Source organism: Coffea eugenioides, chromosome 9 (assembly GCF_003713205.1).
Source record: "Coffea eugenioides isolate CCC68of chromosome 9, Ceug_1.0, whole genome shotgun sequence".
NCBI lineage: Eukaryota > Viridiplantae > Streptophyta > Magnoliopsida > Gentianales > Rubiaceae > Coffea > Coffea eugenioides.
Genome location: NC_040043.1, coordinates 27574497 through 27598511, shown reverse-complemented (window position 1 = coordinate 27598511; position 24015 = coordinate 27574497). Strand labels below are relative to the sequence as shown.

General features: G+C 40.7%; 1 protein-coding gene across 1 annotated transcript; it reads right to left on the bottom strand.

Annotated features, from left to right (window-relative positions):
- Positions 1-22103: 22103 nt before the first annotated feature.
- Positions 22104-23371, bottom strand: LOC113782393. Its single transcript, XM_027328285.1, has 3 exons — positions 23174-23371; positions 22895-22942; positions 22104-22727 (listed from the first exon to the last, which is right to left on the bottom strand). Exons 1-3 carry the CDS (start codon positions 23369-23371, stop codon positions 22104-22106), a joined length of 870 nt encoding a protein of 289 aa, XP_027184086.1.
- Positions 23372-24015: the final 644 nt, after the last annotated feature.

The following is a 24015-nucleotide window of genomic DNA, read 5'->3' as shown; positions in this document are numbered from 1 at the left end:
CGGAGAGTCATTGCGGGAAGGTATACGAATGACCCTGGCAATGCAAGTGGAACTTAGCTCCTGAGAGCTACCATATCCTTGAATTGTTTCTCTTTACATTTCATTGGAATTGACGATTACTTGTACTTTATTATTTGACCTATTAATTGAGCTTGTTACTTGGATTATGTGCTTGCATGTGTGTCCTTGGCCTCACGAGCATTTTGCTCACCCTGTAGATTTGTTTTCCTTAACAGGATTGGGTATGGAATGGTACTTGGAGGAACCTTTTGATACACTTCTGGCTTAGGGCTTCTAATATATATTGGGCTAGACCTCTTATTGGTTGTACTCTTGGAAATTTAATGTATGATTTGGATATTTGATGTACCTAGATGTTGTATATTTTGGGTATTGATGTACCTTTTGGGGATTTAATGTAATGGTTGGATAAACGATATATCTATTGTTAGGTTTGGATGTTTTCCACACTTCCTTACTTATCCAGTATTGTTGAATAGTTTTACTTTAAGGTTGACGGAAATTGCTTGAGTCCTGGCGAGAGTTGGGCAGGCGTCCCGTGGAAACCCTCTGGTTCGTCTTAGGGAGAAGTGGGGGCGTCACAGAGAATCTTTGGATTAGTTGTGTAAGATGTAGGAGCTGATATATATGTGTTTATTTGGTATGAAATTGGTTAGAAAACTTCCATGAGAACCATAGCAACGGACCATGCGTTTGCGACGTGCGAAACCGGTTAAACTGGAAAACAAGGCAGCCCAGAATCTGAACTTTGGCTGTATTTTTCTTTGTGCTACATACTGATTCAGGGTTTTCCCAAAACATAAAAGTTGTAACTTCTTAAGTGCTTGTTGTGACTGCAAAATTTCAGGCCAAACGGATCTGTGTAGCCTGAGTTATGGCCAAAACCCTCGCTTCTGTTCTAAACTCTGAATTGTGCTACATTTCTTGATTTTGCTTCTGACCGTGCTCAGTTCACATTGATAACGAAGGAACTGGGTGTTGAGGTCTTATAAGACTTGTAAATATTTGTTTCAGCTTCAAAATGGTATAAAGTGTGTCCAAATCCGAGTTCCGTAGCTCGAGTTATACCCAAAACAAGATCGGGTGTCAGAACTGCCTTTGAAGTTGGATAGTTCTGACGGGAAATTTGGACCCATTTTTCCCTATGCTCTGTATTGATTCAGCTTTTGGTCAAAACACAAAAGTTATAAACTTATAAATGAGCTTTTCAAATCCTCTGGAATTTCTTGATTCCAATCTCTGAGTCATGAGTTATTGTCGTTCAAACAGGGCCTGCTCGGTAACCTGAATTGAAACGGCTAGGACTGTCTTGTGCATTTTTGTCCTAGTTCCATTGAGATTTGGCTTGAGGTGTCTTCATGAAAGTTGTAGCCCTTCTTCTTAGCTTCGTAACGGTACCTATGCACTTCGATCAGATAACCGTAGCCTGAAATTTGATCAAAACAGTTCTAGGTGCCAAATCTGCCCGTTTTCGTTTGCCGGCCGTTTCCATTTTCGTTTGTCGTTTCCGCGCGTGCATGTGCCCGTTTTTTGCCATTTTGCTTGATTTATGCACTTTAGTAGTGGTTTGTGTAATAATGCGGTGCAACCTTCTATTACAGACGGTGGCGAGTTAGACGGAGCCGGTGGGGCCTACTAGCTATCACACGCGAAGTGATTTTTGCCCTTGTGCTATCTTTGTGTTTTGTGTAAGTATTCAAGCCGTTTTTGTGTATAACTTGCTTATGTGCTTTGGTGTGGATGAGAGGGTACTTAGGCGAGGGTGTACTTGATCACACTCGACCTAAACCCTAATTTGCACTTGTACTTCTTTATGAGATGTGTATATATGAAGTATTTTGGTGTTGAACCCCTTGAGCTTGTAGTTCGAGGTGACTTTTGTGGGCTCGATCTCAAGACCTAGACGGACTATTCGAGCTGGCCGGGGTTTGGTCGAAGCCAGTCCAACCTAGTCTTAAGGTCACCAAATTTGTGGTTCTGTGAACCAAGTTTGTGAACTGAGCTTGTGAATCAAGTTCAATTTCGTTTCGTTTGCTCGAGCCATTTCATGAGGTGACTGGCCAGTGAGGGTGATAAGGTGTTAGGTGGGAGTACAAGTGGAGTTCTACGGACCCTTATCGGTGGTCGACGGAGTGTCGACAGGAGGTCACACATGGCACATGACGTGGCTTTGGAGCCAACCTGTATCCTTAACTTGTGTTGTTACTTTTATATTTTCGATTTGACATCTTTGTGACGTAATTGTTCGTCTTAATGTGAAATTTACATTTTTACCCCTGTTTACTTACTAAGCATATAGCTTACCACTTTCCCTTTGTTTTCCTTAACAGGGGGCGACGCAGGGGTGTGAGGACCCGAAAATTTTCCGAATTTCTAGGCTTTATTTTATTTAATTGCACACTTTTATACCTTTTCTTTATTCGAAAATTTCCCAGATAATTTTTATGAGCAAATATAGTTTTTAAATCATTTTTCTAGTATAAGTTAGTTCATGTGAAATTAAGAGTGTATATCGAATGTGGGACCCACTAGTGTGGTAAGTTCGATGAAATTCGGACGATTAGGTTACGTTTAGTATCCAGGGATTAATGTACTAGGTGATAAGAGACAATTAGAGTTTGCCTAGATGGAGGATCATTGGAGAGACAAAAGGATAACTCTAAGTCTAAAAGGTGTCAAGTGTCACTTTCTTACTCAAGGGTGGACTTTGACCATTTTGTTACCTTTACTAAATCACCAAAACAATTGACCCAAAATTCATCTTCTTCACAAGCTCCTTGGCCGAATTCCATGGTGAGAGAAAAGAAAGAAAGCTTCAACCTTCAACTTCCATTTCTTGCATAAATCTTACAATCCAACCATCCAAACTTGAAATTATTCCATACAAACCTCTAGCTAGGTAGGATTGAGGAAGTTAGTGGAGTTGTTTGGAAGGTTAAGGTGATTAGTTGTTCTCTCTCTTGTATTACTAAGGTGAGTAGTGAAGGACCCCTCTCCTCCATGTAATGATGTTTAATTCATGAGTTGTGGTAGTTTAAGATGTAATTTTATGGATTATATCTTGATTTTGGTTGAATTGGTGAAGTTTTACAATTATTGGTGATTTTTCTGTTTTCATATGATTATTATTATGGGGTCATGTATGATGATTGGAAATGATATTTAAGGAAGCTAGAAGGTGGAAAAAGTGGTTAATTGCAGGAAATTTCTGTTTTGGAAGAAATTTGGAAAGTTAGGGTTTCATGTTCTTACATTCTGCCCGGCACTGTAGCTCATAGTTAGAGGCCGAATTGGCCTTGGGTTAAAACATGAAAGTTGTAGGGAATGATATTTTAGAGATTCCTACAACATTTCAGGTCAATCGGAGCAACGTAGCTTGTGAAAAGACTGAAATACCCCTGCTACCCTGTTTCTACCCGAACTTGAGAATTGCTTCTGTGATTGGCTAATTTGATTGGGAATGCTTCTGATTTGGTTGTTGATGTCTTCTTAAGAATTGTATCCTTGTATCTTATCTTTCGGATGGCTTTCGAATCACTTGATTTGGACTTAGGTAGCCTGACTTATGATGTTTGAACCAGAATACGGTTGATGAACCTGTTTTTGCGGTTCTGGTTTAGTATATTGAATTTTTGACCTGATTGTGCTAGAAACTGGACTGAGTAGCCTTCTTCAACATTGTAACCCTATCTCTTAGCTTCGAAACGGTGTATCTTACACCTCCATCCGATAATTGTAGTGCCAATGGTGACAAAACCGTAAAATGATGTCAAAAACTATTTTTATGGTTTAGAGCTTAACTTTCATTTCCGGACTTTTCCCTAGCTTGAATTGTACTAGTACTACTTGGAGCTTACTGAACGGCTATTGAATGAACTTATTTTGTGTGTGACTTTGGGACTGGATGAGAAAAATAATGAAGCCATAAATGGCTGGAAATAGGAAAATACAAAGGGCGTGCTGACCAAATTTTCGCTCGAGGGCTAAGTTTCTATTTCAACTTGTCTAGTTTTCGTTTGGCAAATACTATGCCCGTTTTCCATCTTAAAACATGATACCTTTTCCATTTGAACCTTCAAATGTTTATTTACTACTTCATACCAAAATATCGAGGTATGACCTAAGGTTTTCTCAATCAAGACATGTAGGCCATAATACCTACTTGAATGTATATTGATTTTGAACCACATAAATGATTCCGAAAAATAATATTTCTGAGCCAATCTGGTTGGATTCCGACTTAACTTTGATTCAAGTGTTTTCCATTGGAACTGTTATAACCCTTTGAGTTTGGTTTATGACACCCTAGTTGTTTCCGTCCACAGATCCAAATGGCTTTATTTTCACTTTATCCGTTTTACTCGTAACTAGTCGAGTTCCTTGATTCCACTTACTTGTTTTGCTAGATGAATTGTAATATTCTTTCCCGTTGAATCATAGATTTTCTCGGTGACCGAGGGTAAGATCCGATAGGACATTTTGGACGTTATTTTGCATTCGGTGAGTGTTCCTTGTTTGTTGTATTTTCTTGACTTCATGGCTTGTATTAGTGTTTGATAACGTGTCAAGTGCTTTTAATGATTTCCAAAACGAGTTTTCTAGGCGAGTGTGTACTTTATCGCACTCAGCCTAAATGATTGTGAACTTTTCAATGATTGAACGATTGAAATGTTACTTGTGCATGAATGTAAGCCTTTTGGCTGAACTGGCCACTGCCCCTTGTTACCGATCGACTCGAGCCAGAAGCGGACTCGGTCGGGCGATATGGTGACCTGGGTGAACGTTTGGTATACTCGAGTATTACCTTGTAGGTTGGTGGAGGTTGGTGGAGCCTGGCCAATGTCCAGGAAAGGGTGAATGAAATGAACGAATGAACGAACGAACGAGGGTTTTATGTATAAACGAAAAATGCATTTTCAAATGAATGAAGGAAAGGGGAATGACAGGAGAACGAACGAACGAACGAATGAACGAACGAACGTATCCTTTTCATGTATGGTTTATTGTAAATGTTGTAACTGTTTCTTGACTTATTGTTTGATTTATGGCTTGATTCTATGTTCGGAACCTCACTGAGCTTTTAGCTCATCCCTTTAGTTTTGTTTTCCTTAACAGGGGAAGGCGAGCAAGGGCGAGAGCTCTGTACCGACTGGCTGGGTCTAGTTTTGGTTTTATTTTGGTTCTCGCCCTAGTGCTTGGCACGGGCTGGTTGTATGGTGACTTGAGAACTTTTGTATTCTCGACGGTTGTACTTTTTTCTGAGATAGCAATGTATATAAGCTTTGTTTTAAGTTTTGGATCCTCGTTTTGCCCTTTCTTGTGGTTCTATTTCTGATTTGTGTGAGTGAACGACTGAGTCCCGGCGAGAGCTGGGCAGGCCGCTCGCCGAACCCTTTGGTTCGCCTTAGGGGGAGGTGGGGCTGTCACAGTTGGTATCAGAGCCTGCTTCGCGTGGTCTCTGCGCCGAGTGAGCCTGGACTAAGTGGTGCATGAGTATAAAGGACTTAGTGCTCATTTGAGCATAAGCTATGAATTGTGAATGTTATAGGCCTTAAATCTCTCTCATGGTATTTGAGGACCATAGATAGGTATGTCGGGTAGGAATTTCGATTGTAGATAGTTTACTCTTGGGACTGGCCAGCTCGAGATGTGAATTGTCTTATTTCGGATTCTCGTGCCCAAGTACTCTAGCGTTGAGGCGATGCTCAGTATTTGAGATTCGTATTTTGGGAAATGAACAGGCTTGGTCTGGCTAGAATGATTTCAAGAGGCCAATGGACATCTAGTTGGATAGCAAGTGACGTGAGAGACCGGACGGGGTTAACGGGGTGTGGGACAACGTATCCCTTTTCTTTTGATGCACCCATATATGTATACTACATGACGTTAGCATGTGAATTCGTATATATGATTATCTATCAAACTTGATATGTATTTGTGATATATATGTGTGTATTTGATTATCTGCCTCCTTGATATGGCGTGTTATGTGCGTATATGTTTACTTGTGTATTTGGTATGCTGGAATTAGTGCTTAGTTAATTTACTGTGTTTATTCACTAAAATACCTTTTGGGGGAAAAGAAAAGAAAAGAAATGAGAAAAGGAAAAACATATCCATGGACGGGATACGTAGTCGTGGATGTGGTCGAGGCCGGGGAACTGAGCGGACCCCGGAATCAAGAGGAGAAAGGGAAACGTCAGCCGAGCAAGGGCAGGGATCAAGAGCTGCGACTGGAGACCAAATGGCAACGGCAATGCAACAAATGACGGATATCTTGGCAAGACTGGTGGATCAACAAGGCCAAATACCCGTAAACCAAAATCGGAACCCTGAGATGGGCGAGGATAAGGCTCTTGAAAGGTTTCAAAAATTTTCTCCACCAAAATTCCTTGGAGGGCCCGATCCGGACGTGGCTGAACAATGGATAGAAACCATGGTTAATATCTTCACAGCCCTAAACTACACTGAGCAAAGGCAAGTGAACTTTGCAGTATTTCAATTTGAGGGACCGACCCGATCATGGTGGAACGTAATTAGAGCAAAGTGGGAAAGAGAACAGACTATCTGGACATGGGCAAATTTCATAAGAGAATTTAACGAGAAGTACCTTCCACCTTTAGTCCAAGAAAGGAGGGAGGAGGAGTTTATTGGGTTACGCCAGGGAACGTTAAGTGTGGCCAAATATGAAACAAACTTTACAAGATTATCCAAGTTTGCTTCTGAACTGGTAGCCACTGAACGGCGCAGAGTAAGACGGTTTATACAGGGACTGAATTTGGACATCCAAGAGGCGTTAGCCGCGGCGCAAGTGAATACCTTTACGGAGGCCCTTGAGAAGGCTCAACGAATCGAGAATGCAAAGGCACAAGTAAAAGCCTTCCAAACTCGAAAAAGAGGTGCAGTTGGTAGTGTGATTGAAGAACCTCCTAGTGAATCAATAGCACCTTCTAAAATGCAGAAAGTGAACTTTTTGTCCTACCCGCCATGGACAGTAGGGGCGGGAAATGAAAGGTCTACCAAAGGAAGCCAAACCGGATATGGGGAGACTTCTCCAGAAAGCCAAAAAATGGCTTCCTACTTGACTTGTGGCTATTGCGGAAAGGCCAATCATACCGAGAACGATTGTTGGCGGAAAGGGCAGAAGTGCTTGATTTGTGGGAGTGGTGAGCACCAAGTTAGCAATTGTCCGCGGAGACAGTCACGCGGAGGTAGTATTCCGCAACTGGAGGAATCTAAAACAAAACAAGCAAATGAAAGAGGGAACCGAACTAGTGGGTCAGCAAAAATTTATGCGTTAGGCAACCAAGCAGTTTCGGACTCATCTGAGGCAAATGAAGGTAAAAATTTCGAGGACGAAATTTCTTAAGGGGGAGAGATTGTGAGGACCCGAAAATTTTCCGAATTTCTAGGCTTTATTTTATTTAATTGCACACTTTTATACCTTTTCTTTATTAGAAAATTCCCCAGATAATTTTTATGAGCAAATATAGTTTTTAAATCATTTTTCTAGTATAAGTTAGTTCATGTGAAATTAAGAGTGTATATCGAATGTGGGACCCACTAGTGTGGTAAGTTCGATGAAATTTGGCTGATTAGGTTACGTTTAGTATCCAGGGATTAATGTACTAGGTGATGAGAGACAATTAGAGTTTACCTAGATGGAGGATCATTGGAGAGACAAAAGGATAACTCTAAGTCTAAAAGGTGTCAAGTGTCACTTTCTTACTCAAGGGTGGACTTTAACCATTTTGTTACCTTTACTAAATCACCAAAACAATTGACCCAAAATTCATCTTCTTCACAAGCTCCTTGACCAAATTCCATGGTGAGAGAAAAGAAAGAAAGCTTCAACCTTCAACTTCCATTTCTTGCATAAATCTTACAATCCAACCATCCAAACTTGAAATTATTCCATACAAACCTCTAGCTAGGTAAGATTGAGGAAGTTAGTGGAGTTGTTTGGAAGGTTAAGGTGATTAGTTGCTCTCTCTCTTGTATTACTAAGGTGAGTAGTGAAGGACCCCTCTCCTCCATCTAATGATGTTTAATTCATGAGTTGTGGTAGTTTAAGATGTAATTTTATGGATTATATCTTGATTTTGGTTGAATTGGTGAAGTTTTACAATTATTGGTGATTTTTCTGTTTTCATATGATTATTATTATGGGGTCATGTATGATGATTGGAAATGATATTTAAGGAAGCTAGAAGGTGGAAAAAGTGGTTAATTGCAGGAAATTTCTGTTTTGAAAGAAAGTTGGAAAGTTAGGGTTTCATGTTCTTACATTCTGCCTGGCACTGTAGCTCATAGTTAGAGGCCTAATTGGCCTTAGCTCAAAACATGAAAGTTGTAGATAATGAGGATTTATATATTTCTACAAAATTTCAGGTCAATCGGAGCAACGTAGCTTGTGAAAAGACTGAAATACCCCTGGTGCCCTGTTTCTACCCGAATTTGATATTTGCGCCTGTAATTAGTTATTTTGGTTGGGAATGCTTCTGATTTGGTTGTTTATGTCTTCTGATGAATTGTAGCCTTGTATCTTAGCTTTCCGATAAATTTGGAATCACTTGATTTGCAATTAGGTAGCCTGACTTATGATGTTTGAACCAGAATGCGGTTGGTGAACCTGTTTTTGCGGTTCTGGTTTAGTATATTGAATTTTTGACCTGATTGCACTAGATACTGGTCTGAATAGCCTTCTTCAACATTGTATCCCTATCTCTTAGCTTCGAAACGGTGTATCTTACACCTCCATCCGATAATCGTAGTGCCAATGGTGCCAAAACCGCAAAATGATGTCAAGAAATATTTTTATGGTTAGAGCTTAACTTTCATTTCCGGACTTTTCCCTAGCTTGAATTGTACTAGTACTACTTAGAGCTTACTGAACGGCTATTGAATGAACTTATTTTGTGTGTGAATTTGGGACTGGATGAGAAAAATAATGAAGCCATAAATGGCTGGAAATAGGAAAATACAAAGGGCGTGCTGACCAAATTTTCGCTCAAGGGCTAAGTTTCTATTGCAACTTGTCTAGTTTTCGTTTGGCAAATACTATGCCCGTTTTCCATCTTAAAACATGATACCTTTTCCATTTGAACCTTCAAATTTTTATTTACTATTTCATACCAAAATATCGAGGTATGACCTAAGATTTTCTCAGTCAAGACATGTAGGCCATAATACCTACTTGAATGTATATCGATTTTGAACCACATATACGATTCTGAAAAATAATATTTCTGAGCCTATCTAGTTGGATTCCGACTTGACTTTGATTCAAGTGTTTTTCATTGGAACTGTTATAACCCTTTGAGTTTGGTTTATGACACCCTAGTTATTTCCGTCCACAGATCCAAATGGTTGTTTTTCACTTTAAAGTCACTTTTATCCATTTTACTCGTAACTAGTCGAGTTCCTTGATTCCACTTACTTGTTTTGCTAGATGAATTGTAATATTCTTTCTCGTTGAATCATAGGTTTTCTCGGTGACCGAGGGTAAGATCCGATAGGACATTTTGGACATTATTTAGCATAATTCGGTGAGTGTTCCTTGTTTGTTATGTTTCTTGATTATATGGCTTGTATATATGACTGATAACATGTTAAACGCTTTCAATGATTAGCCAAAATGAGTTTTCTAGGCGAGTGTGTACTTTATCGCACTCAGCCTAAATGATTGTGAACTTTCAATGATTGAACGATTGAAATGCTACTTGTGCATGAATGTAAGCCTTTTGGCTGAACTGGCCACTGCCCCTTGTTACCGATCGACTCGAGCCAGAAGCGGACTCGGTCGGGCGATATGGTGACCTGGGTGAACGTTTGGTATACTCGAGTATTACCTTGTAGGTTGGTGGAGGTTGGTGGAGCCCGGCCAATGTCCAGGAGAGGGTGAATGAAATGAACAAATGAATGAACGAACGAGGGTTTTATGTATAAACGAAAAAATGCATTTTCAAATGAATGAAGGAAAGGGGAATGATAGGAGAACGAACGAACGAACGAATGAACGAACGAACGTATCCTTTTCATGTATGGTTTATTGTACATGTTGTAAATGTTTCTTGACTTATTGTTTGATTTATGGCTTGATTCTATGTTCGGAACCTCGCTGAGCTTTTAGCTCATCCCTTTAGTTTTGTTTTCCTTAACAGGGGAAGGCAAGCAAGGGCGAGAGCTCTGTATCGACTGGCTGGGTCTAGTTTTGGCTTTATTTTGGTTCTCGCCCTAGTGCTTGGCACGGGCTGGTTGTATGGTGACTTGAGAACTTTTGTATTCTCGACGGTTATACTTCTTTCTGAGATAGCAATGTATATAAGCTTTGTTTTAAGTTTTCGATCCTCGTTTTGCTCTTTCTTGTGGTTCTATTTTTGATTTGTGTGAGTGAACGACTGAGTCCCCGCGAGAGCTGGGCAGGCGGCCCGCCGAACCCTTTGGTTCACCTTAGGGGGAGGTGGGGCTGTCACAGGGGGACTTTTGGCACTATCACTAGAATAGTTAGGCTTGGTTTGTGATAGCCGGACAACTAAGATGTTTTTTCTTGTTTTGGTGATCTGTGTAAGGACCCCTCTTTAGGTCTACTTTGTACTTTTGATTCAGCATAGGATAATGTCGTAGTCTGGATAACTCCTTTTGAGGACATAAATAGAACTCTTTTGGGGTTGTATATATTGTGAATAGTACTCTTTTGGTTTATCTAGTTTTTATTACTTTGTGTTTTTGAGTCCTGGCGCGAGCTAGGCAGGTGTCCCGCCGATACCCTCGGGTTCGCCCTTGGGAGAAGTAGGGGCGTCACAAGGGAGTCATCGGTGCTCCAACATTCAAGGCAAGACAAGTGTCATTAAGGTGGAGACATTGGTGTTAAGCACAAGACTTCCAAGCACTCATTTGAGCCAAATCATTGCATGACACACACGCAAGTACACATGATATGCAATCGAGTAAACAATGCAAGAAATACTTCGAAAAGTAACTTTGAAAACAGTTTTGGAATCACTCACCAACCACAGCTTATGATCCTCATCCATCATAGATAGTTTCCTTGCTCAAGTCCAAGCCCTAGATCACGAATATGATATCAAGCAAAGGAAATTCTAAAATCATCAAGTTCCTCTCACCTTGTGGCATTTTAATCACAACTGAAGCTACACTTATCGGATTGAGATGATTCTTATGGCGTTTCGAAGCTATGACATAGGCATACATTAATTATGAAGACCTCCAAAGCCAAATCATGCATTTTCGGGGTCAAAAATTGAAATCTCAGAGAAAATAGAAAGCTGTCGGTTAAACAGGGCATTTGGGCAATCAGGGGTATTTTAGTCATTTCACAAGTTACAAACCTCCGATTGAGTTGAAAGTTTTTGGGTAGAAAGCTAACTCAAATCCCTACAACTTTCATGTTTTGAGTAGAAACTGATTTGGCCTTTATCATGGACAAATATGCAGTTCAAGTGGTGAGTGCAAATCTGGAATAAAGCTGACAGCAAAGAAATAATTGGGAACACAAGAGATGTCTTCAACAAAACTTAACTTCCATGGCTCAAATCCAACATACAATCATATAAACTCAAGTATCTTCAAAGATTAGTGGGTAGCTAGTACTTTTACCTCATTTTTCCATCAAAACATAAGAGCAAAGCCACCAAGAAGCTCAAGAAAATTCTTCCTCCAAGGCTCCTCTCCAAGCTTGATTCAAGAGTTTATGGAGCAAATGTGACAGCCCCACCTCCCCCTAAGGCGAACCAAAGGGTTCGGCGGACCGCCTGCCCAGCTCTCGTCGGGACTCACTACAGTTCTCAAATAAATTACAACACTCACATCCAATAACATAAAATATAATTCTCAATAATAAACGAAATAACAATTCCCAAGCTTAGCACGTATACTTACATACATTCCAATCTCAAATAGTGGTACAATTCCCCGAATGAGACAAAAGTCCTCAGTTCCCAAACAGATTACACTTACAATACCAATCCCAAATATTACACAACATGAATCTAAAACAAACTGTCACATGAATAAGTACTACAAGCACTTCTTTTGCCTCGAGCCCTGTGGGGACAAAAATACAGTTTGGGGTGAGCTAGAAGCTCAGCGAGTGTCCAATAAAATCAGTAATAAATTAAGCTTCACAATAATGCATTTAAATGAGATTATGAATCAATGATTAAATGTATGTTTATTGCTCTTGTGAGCCAGTGAAATCCTCGTACTTAGAACTCCAACTCTCAAACGGATCCAGTCAGTCAAACAGCACAAGGGAGCCATTTGCTCGAAATAATCAGGGGTGGAGACGTTGGTTCTAAGCACACGAATTCCAAGTACTCATTTGAGCCAAAATATGTCATGGTCCACATGCAAGCACTCATGATATGCAAGCGAGTAAACAGTGCAGAAACAATTCATAAGTAACTTTGGAAATAGTTTGGGGATCACTCACCAACCACGGCTCATGAATCTCATCCATCATAACTCATTGCATTGCTCAAGTCTGAACCCTTCATTTCTACCAAGAGTCCACTCACTCAAAGCAATCAAATGCTCTCAACGATTGGACAGCACTTCCCCTTAATTTCTTTATTTTCCCTCCTACAATACATTACCAATCACATCTCAATTCAATCACAAGTACACATACAATCATAGACTATAAAACACACCTAAGTAGGGCCACAATACCCTTCCACTTTAGCCAATTAATAGCTCTAATACTAATCACAAGAAAGCCCCAATTCGAAACCCTAGAACTGAAATTTACCCTACAAACAGAAATTTTCCGCAAACCATCACAACTAATATACACAAGCTTCATTTTACACCATATCAATCTATCATTCCATGGCCAACCAATGATTATCATATAAAATCAGAAAAATCACCAATAAATCTAAAATTTTGCAAAACTCTACTTTCAACTATCAATCTTCCACAAAATAGCAATTTTAGCCATTAGAAACCACTATTTTACCATTATTAAGAACAAAGAGGAAGTTCCTCAGCACCTTACCTTAAAACTCAAGAAAGATAGTAACTTAGAGCTTCCTTTGCCAAAACCACTCCACCACCTTCTTTAATCTTCCTTAGCAAGTCACTTTTATGGAGTATTTTACAAAATCGTCGGTGAAAACTCAAGATTTGAGAAAAATGGAAGTTCAAGTTGAGGAAACTCACTTGGTTTTTCCTCTCAAAGTGGCCGGCCAAGAAGGAGCAAAAATGAAGACCAAATTCAGCCAAAACAAGATAAGAATGAAGGAAAACAGCCAGTCAAACTTGGCTGCCGACTGTGACACATCACAATCCGGCCGGAAATCCGTCCGGATTCAAGACAGTGGTGAATCTATTTTTTTTCAAATTCAAATAACGATCCGGCCAAGAACTGTCTAGATTTGCGGCCGGATTCGGTACAAAATTTTGCCGCCAAAAAAATTTCTTTTTTCAAAATTCAAACGACACGCTCATCCGTTTTTCCAACAAAGAGACCTACATCCTCACACAATTACACTTAATATACACAACACACACTCATATATATAAAATGGAACACTCATTCTTGCGGGGCGTCACAAACTCCCCCCCTTTAAAGAATGTCGTCCTCGACATTCCAACTCGTACGAACCAGATCCAAATAGTTCTCGAAAATCAGTCAAGTACTAAGAATCACTCCAATCCCACTTATCACTTCGTAACGGCCAACAGATAGCTAAACAGGTAACAAAAAAAAATATGCAAAAGGGCTCGATTCAAACAGCTAGCCCTGACTTGAAAATAAAGTCTCAGATATTCAAAAATTCAGAACATGGCTTTGCCTCAAGTCGAAAATTTCTCAGGTAGGAAATTTTACCCCTGGCGGTGCTGGACAACACAACAAGCTAACACAACGGCTATACTTCACCAGTGAGTCTCAGTTCAAGAAGTTGTCCCTGGTGGTGCTTGAAAACACAACAAGTTAGCACAACTCCTATATTTCACCAGAGAGCCTTAGTTCAAAAATTTCATCCCTGGTGGTGCTTGATAACACAACAGGCATGCCTCGCCAAAAGAATGGCGGTGCTTGATAACACATCAGGCAATGCTTCACCAGAGAGGCTCAGTTCAAAAATTTCATCCCTGGTGGTGCTTGATAACACAACAGGCATGCCTCACCAGAAAAATAGCGGTGCTTGAAAACACAACAGGCAATGCCTCACCAGAGAGGTTCAGTTCAAGAAATTCATCCCTAGCGGTGCTTGATAACACAACTGGCATGCCTTGCCAGAAAAATGGCGGTGCTTGAAAACACAACAGGCAATGCCTCACCAGAGAGGTTCAGTTCAACCGCTACAGAGGAGTAGTAGCCGGTCTACAACCACACGAGTATGAATAAGTTCAAAAGCAGGGTCAAAGCATGGTTCAAACATATAAGTTCAAAAGCAGAGCCAAATACTTCAAGTTCATGGTGCACTAGTACGAATAAGAACTCACTCGGCTAGCCTATGTCCAGCAATTCACATTCTCAAGGAATCACAGACTTCAAGTCCACATGGAGGTCATATACGAATCAAGCTACTTGCTCATGCGTAAAAGAGTTACCATATATTCAGTCAAGTCAGGTCCATTAAGTGTACGTAAGAGCACACTCGCCTAAACATGTTCAAACCTCATGTGAGCTCAACTTAGTTGGTCCCAGGCAATTCAAGTATTTCAAATCTCAACACCTATAAATCGGGCAGTGCAAACTTTAATCAAACAAGTAGACTAGAAGAAGGATGCAAAAACCAGAAGTTTTTTCAATAATTCCGGCCACCACTACAATCTATCAAAACCCTAGCCAAAATCTTATTGGACAAGTTCTAGATAGCCTTCATCATTCCAAGCTCCTCATCCAGTTAAGTCTCGAGTACAATATGAAATCTCCTGTGCTCCAACCTGTACCATTACAACTTATCTCAAATTCACTTATGATTCCTATTCACATCAACATATACTAGACCATGTTCCTTCCAAATTCACAAGCATTTCCTCAGGAAAAGTATCGAGTACTCAAGCACAAGAATCCAAAACTACGAAACTGTACAACTCAGGCCATAAGCTCATACCAGAATCGGTTGATGTACGCTTGGAAGCAACCAAGTCATATTTTACGCTTACCATTTTCAAACCAGTCCCACAGTCCGGCATCCTAAACTTTAGCCTAGGATACACAACAGAGATCTGAATCCTAAGCTCTGATACCAACTGTGACAGCCCCACCTCCCCCTAAGGCGAACCAAAGAGTTCGGCGGACCGCCTGCCCAACTCTCGCCGGGACTCACTACAGTTCTCAAATAAATTACAACACTCACATCCAATAACATAGAGTACAACCCTCAATAATAAACGAAATAACAATTCCCAAGCTTAGCATGTATACTTACATACATTCCAATCTCAAATAGTGGTACAATTCCCCGAATGAGACAAAAGTCCTCTGTTCCCAAACAGATTACACTTACAATATCAATCCCAAATATTACACAAGATGAATCTAAAACAAACTGTACAGGAGATATTTCATCCAGTCACATGAATAAGTACTACAAGCACTTCCTTTGCCTCGAGCCCTGTGGGGAGAAAATACGTTTTGGGGTGAGCTAGAATCTCAGCGAGTGTCCAATAAAATCAGTAATCAAATAAGTTTCACAATAATGCATTTAAATGAGATTATGAATCAATGATCAAATGTACGTTTATTGCTCTTGTGAGCCAGTGAAATCCTCGTTCATAGAATTCCAACGCTCAAATGGATCCAGTCAGTCAAACAGTACAAGAGAGCCATTTGCTCCAAATAATCAGGGGTGGAGACGTTGGTTCTAAACACACGAATTCCAAGTACTCATTTGAGCCAAAATATGTCATGGTCCAAATGCAAGCACTCATGATATGCAAGTGAGTAAACAGTGCGGGAAACAGTTCATAAGTAATTTTGGAAATAGTTTGGGGATCACTCATTAACCACGGCTCATGAATCTCATCCATCATAACTCATTGCATTGCTTGAGTCCAAACCCTTCATTTCTACCAAGAGTCCACTCACTCAAAGCAATCAAATGCTCTCAACGATTGGATAGCACTTCCCCTTAATTTCCTTATTTTCCCTCATACAATACATTACCAATCACATCTCAATTCAATCACAAGTACACAAACAATCATAGACTATAAAACACACCTAAGTTGGGCCACATTACCCTTCCATTTTAGCCAATTAATAGCTCCAATACTAATCACAAGAAAGCCCCAATTCGAAACCCTAGAACTGAAATTTACCCTACAAACAGAAATTTTCCGCAAACCATCACAACTAATATACACAAGCTTCATTTTACACCATATCAATCTATCATTCCATGGCCAACCAATGATTATCATATAAAATCAGAAAAATCACCAATAAATCTAAAATTTTGCAAAACTCTACTTTCAACTATCACTCTTCCACAAAATAGCAATTTTAGCCATTAGAAACCACTATTTTACCATTATTAAGAACAAAGAGGAAGTTCCTTAGCACCTTACCGTAAAACTCCAGAAAGAATGTAACTTAGAGCTTCCTTTCCCAAAACCACTCCACCACCTTCTTTAATCTTCCTTAGCAAGTCACTTTTATGGAGTATTTTACAAAACCATCAGTGAAAACTCAAGATTTGAGAAAAATGGAAGTTGAAGTTGAGGAAACTCTCTTGGTTTTTCTTCTCAAAGTGGCCGGCCAAGAAGGAGCAAAAATGAAGACCAAATTCAGCCAAAACAAGATAAGAATGAAGGAAAACAGCCAGTCAAACTTGGCTGCCGACTGTGACACATCACAATTCGGCCGGATTCAAGACAGTGGCGAATCTATTTTTTTTCAAATTCCAATAACAATCCGGCCAACAATCCGGCCATGAACTGGCCCGATTGGCGGCCGGATTCAGTACAAAATTTTGCCTTCAAGAAATTTTCTTTTTTCCAAATTCAAACGACACGCTCATCCATTTTTCCAACAAAGAGACCTACATCCTCACACAATTACACTTAATATACACAACACACACTCATATATATAAAATGGAACCCTCATTCTTGCGGGGCGTCACAAACTCCCCCCTTAAATGAATGTCATCCTCGACATTCCAACTCGTACGAACCAGATCCAAATAGTTCTCGAAAAACAGTCAAGTTCTAAGAATCACTCCAATCCCACTTATCACTTCGTAACGGCCAACAGATAGCTAAATAGGTAACAAAAAAAAACATGCAAAAGGGCTCGATTCAAACAGCTAGCCCTGATTTGAAAATAAAGTCTCAGATATTCAAAAAATTCAGAACATGGCTTTGCCTCAAGTCGGAAATTTCTCAAGTAGGAAATTTTACCCCTGGCGGTGCTGGACAACACAACAAGCTAGCACAACGGCTATACTTCACCAGCGAGTCTCAGTTCAAGAAGTTGTCCCTGGTGGTGCTTGAAAACACAACAAGTTAGCACAATGCCTATATTTCACCAGAGAGCCTTAGTTCAAAAATTTCATCCCTGGTGGTGCTTGATAACACAACAGGCATGCCTCGCCAAAAGAATGGCGGTGCTTGATAACACATCAGGCAATGCCTCACCAGAGAGGCTCAGTTCAAAAATTTCATCCCTGGTGGTGCTTGATAACACAACAGGCATGTCTCGCCAGAAAAACAGCGATGCTTGAAAACACAACAGGCAATGCCTCGCCAGAGAGGTTCAGTTCAAGAAATTCATCCCTGGCGGTGCTTGATAACACAACCGGCATGCCTTGCCAGAAAAATGGTGGTGCTTTGAAAACACAACAGGCAATGCCTCACCAGAGAGGTTTAGTTCAACCGCTACAGAGGAGTAGTAGCCGGTCTACAACCACACGGGTATGAATAAGTTCAAAAGCAAGGTCAAAGCGGGGTTCAAACATATAAGTTCAAAAGCAGAGCCAAATACTTCAGGTTCATGGTGCACGAGTACGAATAAGAACTCACTCGGCTAGTCTATGTCCAGCAATTCACATTCTCAAGGAGTCACAGACTTCAAGTCCACATATAGGTCATATACGAATCGAGCTACTTGCTCATGCGTAAAAGAGTTACCATATATTCAGTCAAGTCAGGTCCATTAAGTGTACGTAAGAGCACACTCGCCTAAACATGTTCAAACCTCATGTGAGCTCAACTTAGTCGGTCTCAGGCAGTTCAAGTATTTCAAATCTCAACAACTATAAATCGGGTAGTGCAAACTTTAATCAAACAAGTAGACTAGAAGAAGGATGCAAAAACCAGAAGTTTTTTCAATAATTCCGGCCACCACCACAATCTATCAAAACTCTAGCCAAAATCTTATTGGAAAAGTTCTAGATAACATTCATAATTCCAAGCTCGTCATCCAGTTAAGTCTCGAGTACAATATGAAATCTCCTGTGCTCCAACCTGTACCATTACAACATATCTCAAATTCACTTATGATTCCTATTCACATCATCATATACTAGACCATGTTCCTTCCAAATTCACAAGCATTTCCTCAGGAAAAGTATCGAGTACTCAAGCACAAGAATCCAAAACTACGAAACTGTACAACTCAGGCCATAAGCTCATACCAGAATCGGTTGATGTACGCTTGGAAGCAACCAAGTCATATTTTACGCTTACCATTTTCAAACCAGTCCCACAGTCCGGCATCCTAAACTTTAGCCTAGGATACACAACAGAGATCTGAATCCTAAGCTCTGATACCAACTGTGACAGCCCCACCTCCCCCTAAGGCGAACCAAAGAGTTCGGCGGACCGCCTGCCCAACTCTCGCCGGGACTCACTACAGTTCTCAAATAAATTACAACACTCACATCCAATAACATAGAGTACAACCCTCAATAATAAACGAAATAACAATTCCCAAGCTTAGCATGTATACTTACATACATTCCAATCTCAAATAGTGGTACAATTCCCCGAATGAGACAAAAGTCCTCTGTTCCCAAACAGATTACACTTACAATATCAATCCCAAATATTACACAAGATGAATCTAAAACAAACTGTACAGGAGATATTTCCTCCAGTCACATGAATAAGTACTACAAGCACTTCCTTTGCCTCGAGCCCTGTGGGGAGAAAATTACGTTTTGGGGTGAGCTAGAAGCTCAGCGAGTGTCCAATAAAATCAGTAATCAAATAAGCTTCACAATAATGCATTTAAATGAGATTATGAATCAATGATCAAATGTACGTTTATTGCTCTTGTGAGCCAGTGAAATCCTCGTACTTAGAACTCCAACGCTCAAATGGATCCAGTCAGTCAAACAGTACAAGGGAGCCATTTGCTCCAAATAATCAGGGGTGGAGACGTTGGTTCTAAGCACACGAATTCCAAGTACTCATTTGAGCCAAAATATGTCATGGTCCACATGCAAGCGCTCATGATATGCAAGCGAGTAAACAGTGCAGAAACTGTTCATAAGTAACTTTGGAAATAGTTTGGGGATCACTCACCAACCTCGGCTCATGAATCTCATCCATCATAACTCATTGCATTGCTCGAGTCCTAACCCTTCATTTCTACCAAGAGTCCACTCACTCAAAGCAATCAAATGCTCTCAACGATTGGACAGCACTTCCCCTTAATTTCCTTATTTTTCCTCCCATAATACATTACCAATCACATCTCAATTCAATCACAAGTACACGTACAATCATAGACTATAAAACACACCTAAGTAGGGCCACAATACCGTTCCACTTTAGCCAATTAATAGCTCCAATACTAATCGCAAGAAAGCCCCAATTCGAAACCCTAGAACTGAAATTTACCCTACAAACAAAAATTTTCCGCAAACCATCACAACTAATATACACAAGCTTCATTTTACACCATATCTATCTATCATTCCATGGCCAACCAATGATTATCATATAAAATCAGAAAAATCACCAATAAATCTAAAATTTTGTAAAACTCTACTTTCAACTATCAATCTTCCACAAAATAGCAATTTTAGCCTTTAGAAACCACTATTTTACCATTATTAAGAACAAAGAGGAAGTTCCTTAGCACCTTACCTTAAAACTCAAGAAAGATAGTAACTTAGAGCTTCCTTTGCCAAAACCACTCCACCACCTTCTTTAATCTTCCTTAGCAAGTCACTTTTATGGAGTATTTTACAAAACCATCGGTGAAAACTCAAGATTTGAGAAAAATGGAAGTTGAAGTTGAGGAAACTCTCTTGGTTTTTCTTCTCAAAGTGGCCGGCCAAGAAGGAGCAAAAATGAAGACCAAATTCAGCCAAAACAAGATAGGAATGAAGGAAAACAGCCAGTCAAACTTGGCTGCCGACTGTGACACGTCACAATCCGCCCGGATTCAAGGCAATGGCGAATCTATTTTTTTTCAAATTCCAATAACAATCCAGCCAAGAACTGGCCGTATATGCGGCCGGATTCGGTACAAAATTTTGCCTCCAAGAAATTTTCTTTTTTCCAAATTCAAGTGACACGCTCATCCGTTTTTCCGACAAAGAGACCTACATCCTCACACAATTACACTTAATATACACAACACACACTCATATATATAAAATGGAACCCTCATTCTTGCGGGGCGTCACAGCAATCATGTTTCCTCTCTTGTTTGAGCAAGAAATCATGGCTGGAAAATGAAGCTTTTCCTCCCTCTTCTCTCTCTATCATCCAGCCACCAAGAAGGAAAAATGGAAGAAGATAGAACAAATTGGTAGCTTCTTTGGTTTATAAAGAAAATGGGTTGGTCAAGCCTTGAATGGAATTTTGACAAATGTCAATTGGTAATTCCTTCCCTTCAAAATATCTCTGAAATCTTGCCAATAATAAACCCTTCATTTTGCACATCCAAATAAGCTTGACTAATTCAATTAAACCCTTGCAAATGTTTTTAAAATTACTGGACGGAAACAAGAAGGTATAAAATCATATATAAATCATTTTCCAATCCCTAAGAAATACAATTCATTCAAAGTAGAAAATTTAAAAAAATTCATTTCGAAAACACCTTGAATTTTTTTTTTCGTGAAGTCACACTTATCCACCAAATTTAGTGCACACACCTCATCAATTGATCACACTACTCCAATGCACCATAAAACCTAGCATGCACCAAACTATAAAAGTAAAAGTAAAACTCTCGCCTCCATTATTTGTTATAACTATTAAGAGAAGTAAATTAGTATTAAAGAAATTATAAATTAACTTATTCAAAATGAAAGAGAATTATAAGAAAATATAAACAAATTTTTATGTCCTTACAAGAAAACTATGAAAACCAATTTGACCACCTGAGTAATTGGGAATTCGGAATCATTTTTTGCTTGAAATTGAGCATTTTTTGAAAACAACACATGTCCATCTCAATTTTGAAATGGCACGTCCATCTCAATTTTGAAATGGCACGTCCATCTCAATTTTGAAATGGCACGGTCTAAGGTAAAACAAATTTCTCAATTCCATGCTTGACAACAAGAATTTCTTTGAAAGAAGAATGGTACTGCATTTCAGAGGGTTTAAACCTTCCACTAGCAAAACCACAACATCTTCTATTTTCAGGAGAAATTTTTTCAATAAGAAATACACCCCAAACTTATCATTGGCATCAGTTTGAAGCACAAGGTGTTTAGTTGAAGGGATGTGAAGGGTAGGAAGTTTAGTGAGGGTCTTTTTCAAACTTTTTATTCTTGAGTTTGAGAAGTTCCCCATGGAGGTGGGTTTTTCCTTAGCAATTTGGTGAGAGGATGAATCAATTTTGAGACTTGGAGAATGAAGTCTCGAACATAGTTCACAATTCCTAAGAACTATTCAACTTGTTTTTGTGAAAGATTTTCTTCAGGAAAATTCTAAATCGAGTCACCAACATGCTACTCAGGAGTATAAGTACCCTCAACAATTTTCATTCCAAAAAAACTTATTTTTTGTTGACACAAGGTTTTTTTTTTTTGGGAAAATGTTTTTGTTTATTGATTCATAAGAAAGTCACATACAGCAGGAAAGCACAGCTAACGAACCCTCCTACGAAAGCTAGGGAGCCCTAATCTATCCAGTCATATATCCCCGCGAACCAGAGGGGGAAGCGCTTCAAAGGAATCAAACACGGAGTCAGTGCCCTCCGTCGCACCCAACTTAGCCAACCTGTCCGATGGTTTGTTTGCCTTTCTATAACAATGCTTGACGGATCGAAACAGACCCTGATGTTGCATAAGCTCGTCCAACTCCACCTGCAACCGCCAGGGGCATGCATGATCCCCAGAAATGATTCGAACCAGGGATAGCGAGTCCACCTCCAAGTGCAGATCCAAATACCCCCGAGCAACGCATTGATTAACCCCATATACTAAAGCCTTCAATTTAGCATGGAGGCTCGTGGTGACGCCTAGAAACCATGCAAACCCAAGAAGAAAACCCTCTCGAGAATCCCGCACCACTCCTCCTCCTCCATTCCGCCCTCGATTCCCAAGCGCACAACCATCCGTATTCAACTTATAACCTACTCCCGGGGACATCCATCTGACAGGCAGGATAGTCAACGTCTTTTGCCGTGCAAGCTCTCCCAAGATCTGTGTGGCCATACTAGCAATGGGAACTGAACCTACAACAACTCCCTTATCCGCTACAAGGTTTGGGCCACCACCGCTCCCCCAGCTGTCCTTCCCTCGTGCATCACCCCCCTAGTTCGCGCCCGCCATAATTCCCAACAGATGATAGAAGGAAGGATCTGATAAACAAAGCCTAAGTACCGCTGTGGCGTGGGGCGTAACCACCACGAGACTGCCATGTGCCGGGCCGTGTAGATATGTGACGACATTCCCTCTTGAAGCTCAAACGCCCTCCATACCTGCCGGGCAGTTTCCCCTATGCAGAAGAGGTGATTCAAGCGTTCCTCCTACAGATTGAAGCAACAACAATACCTAGAAGGACCTTGGACACCAAAGTAGTGCAGCTGCTCCAGGAGAGGCAGCCTACCCAACAGCAAGCGAAGCATGAAAAACGAGATTGTGATTGGTAAGGACCTGTGCCAGAAACAAGTAGAGCCCAGTGATCCATGAGAGTGGGGTCGGACAAGCTCCAAAGCCAAGGCCAGCGAGAACTCCCCATTGGGGGTCTGCATCCATACCATTCTGTCCTCCCCCTGGCACGTCGGAGGCCTGCTAGCCATCACGAGCCGCACCAACTCCGGCTGCAGCGCCTGCGAGAGTGAACGGATGTCCCAATCCCCTCTAGAAACAAAATCCACCACCTGTTGATCCTGAAAAATCTCCACCCGGTGACACAACGGACCAGACCCTATCCAGTTATCGTGCCAAAAATCCATCGACCCCGCCCGCACAATCTAGCCTATGTTCTCCTCCATGACCTCTTGGACCTCACACAATCGTCTCCAAGTGTAAGAGCCTTCTAGTCTCTCCTCAGTAAGGCAAGGGTGCCGTCCCCTACAATATTTGGACCCCATAAAGGAAGCCCAAAGCGAGCGGCTTTGTCTAAACCTCCACCACAACTTCATGGAAAAGGCCTGGAAAACCTCAGTTAGTCGTCGGCGGCCTAAACCCCCTTTCGCTGTAAGGCCGACACAAGTCCCCCCATTTCATCCCATGGAATCATAGGCCAAGCTCTGACGAGCCCCACAAGAAGGTAGCCATGATCCGTTCCAGCTCGTGCAATACCCCCTTGGGTGGCACCACCGCCGCCAATAAGTGAATGGGCATGGAAGACAAAACATGCTTCAGTAGCACAACTCTTCCCCCCAGCGATAGAATACGATGCTTCCAAGATAAAATCCTATTAACAACACCCTTGTAAACCTCCACAAAATGCTCTCTTTTCCGTCTACCAATGAACAATGGACAGCCTAGGTATCTGATCGGGAACTCCCTCTTCTGAAAGCCTGTGACCTGCCTGATAAGTCTGCCGCGGCGAGGGCCAAGTCGAGGGTGCACTAAAAAATAGCTCTTCTATTCT

Excerpts from the sequence above, each read along its gene's own strand:
- LOC113782393 (XM_027328285.1), bottom strand. The coding sequence starts at position 23,371 with ATGGATTTTTGGCACGATAACTGGATAGGGTCTGGTCCGTTGTGTCAC. Across the intron at positions 22,943-23,173 it reads GCCAGGGGGAGGACAGAATG|GAGGAACGCTTGAATCACCT; the intron begins GTATGGATGCAG and ends TTCAATCTGTAG. Across the intron at positions 22,728-22,894 it reads TAGGGGAAACTGCCCGGCAG|GGGGGTGATGCACGAGGGAA; the intron begins GTATGGAGGGCG and ends GGCGCGAACTAG.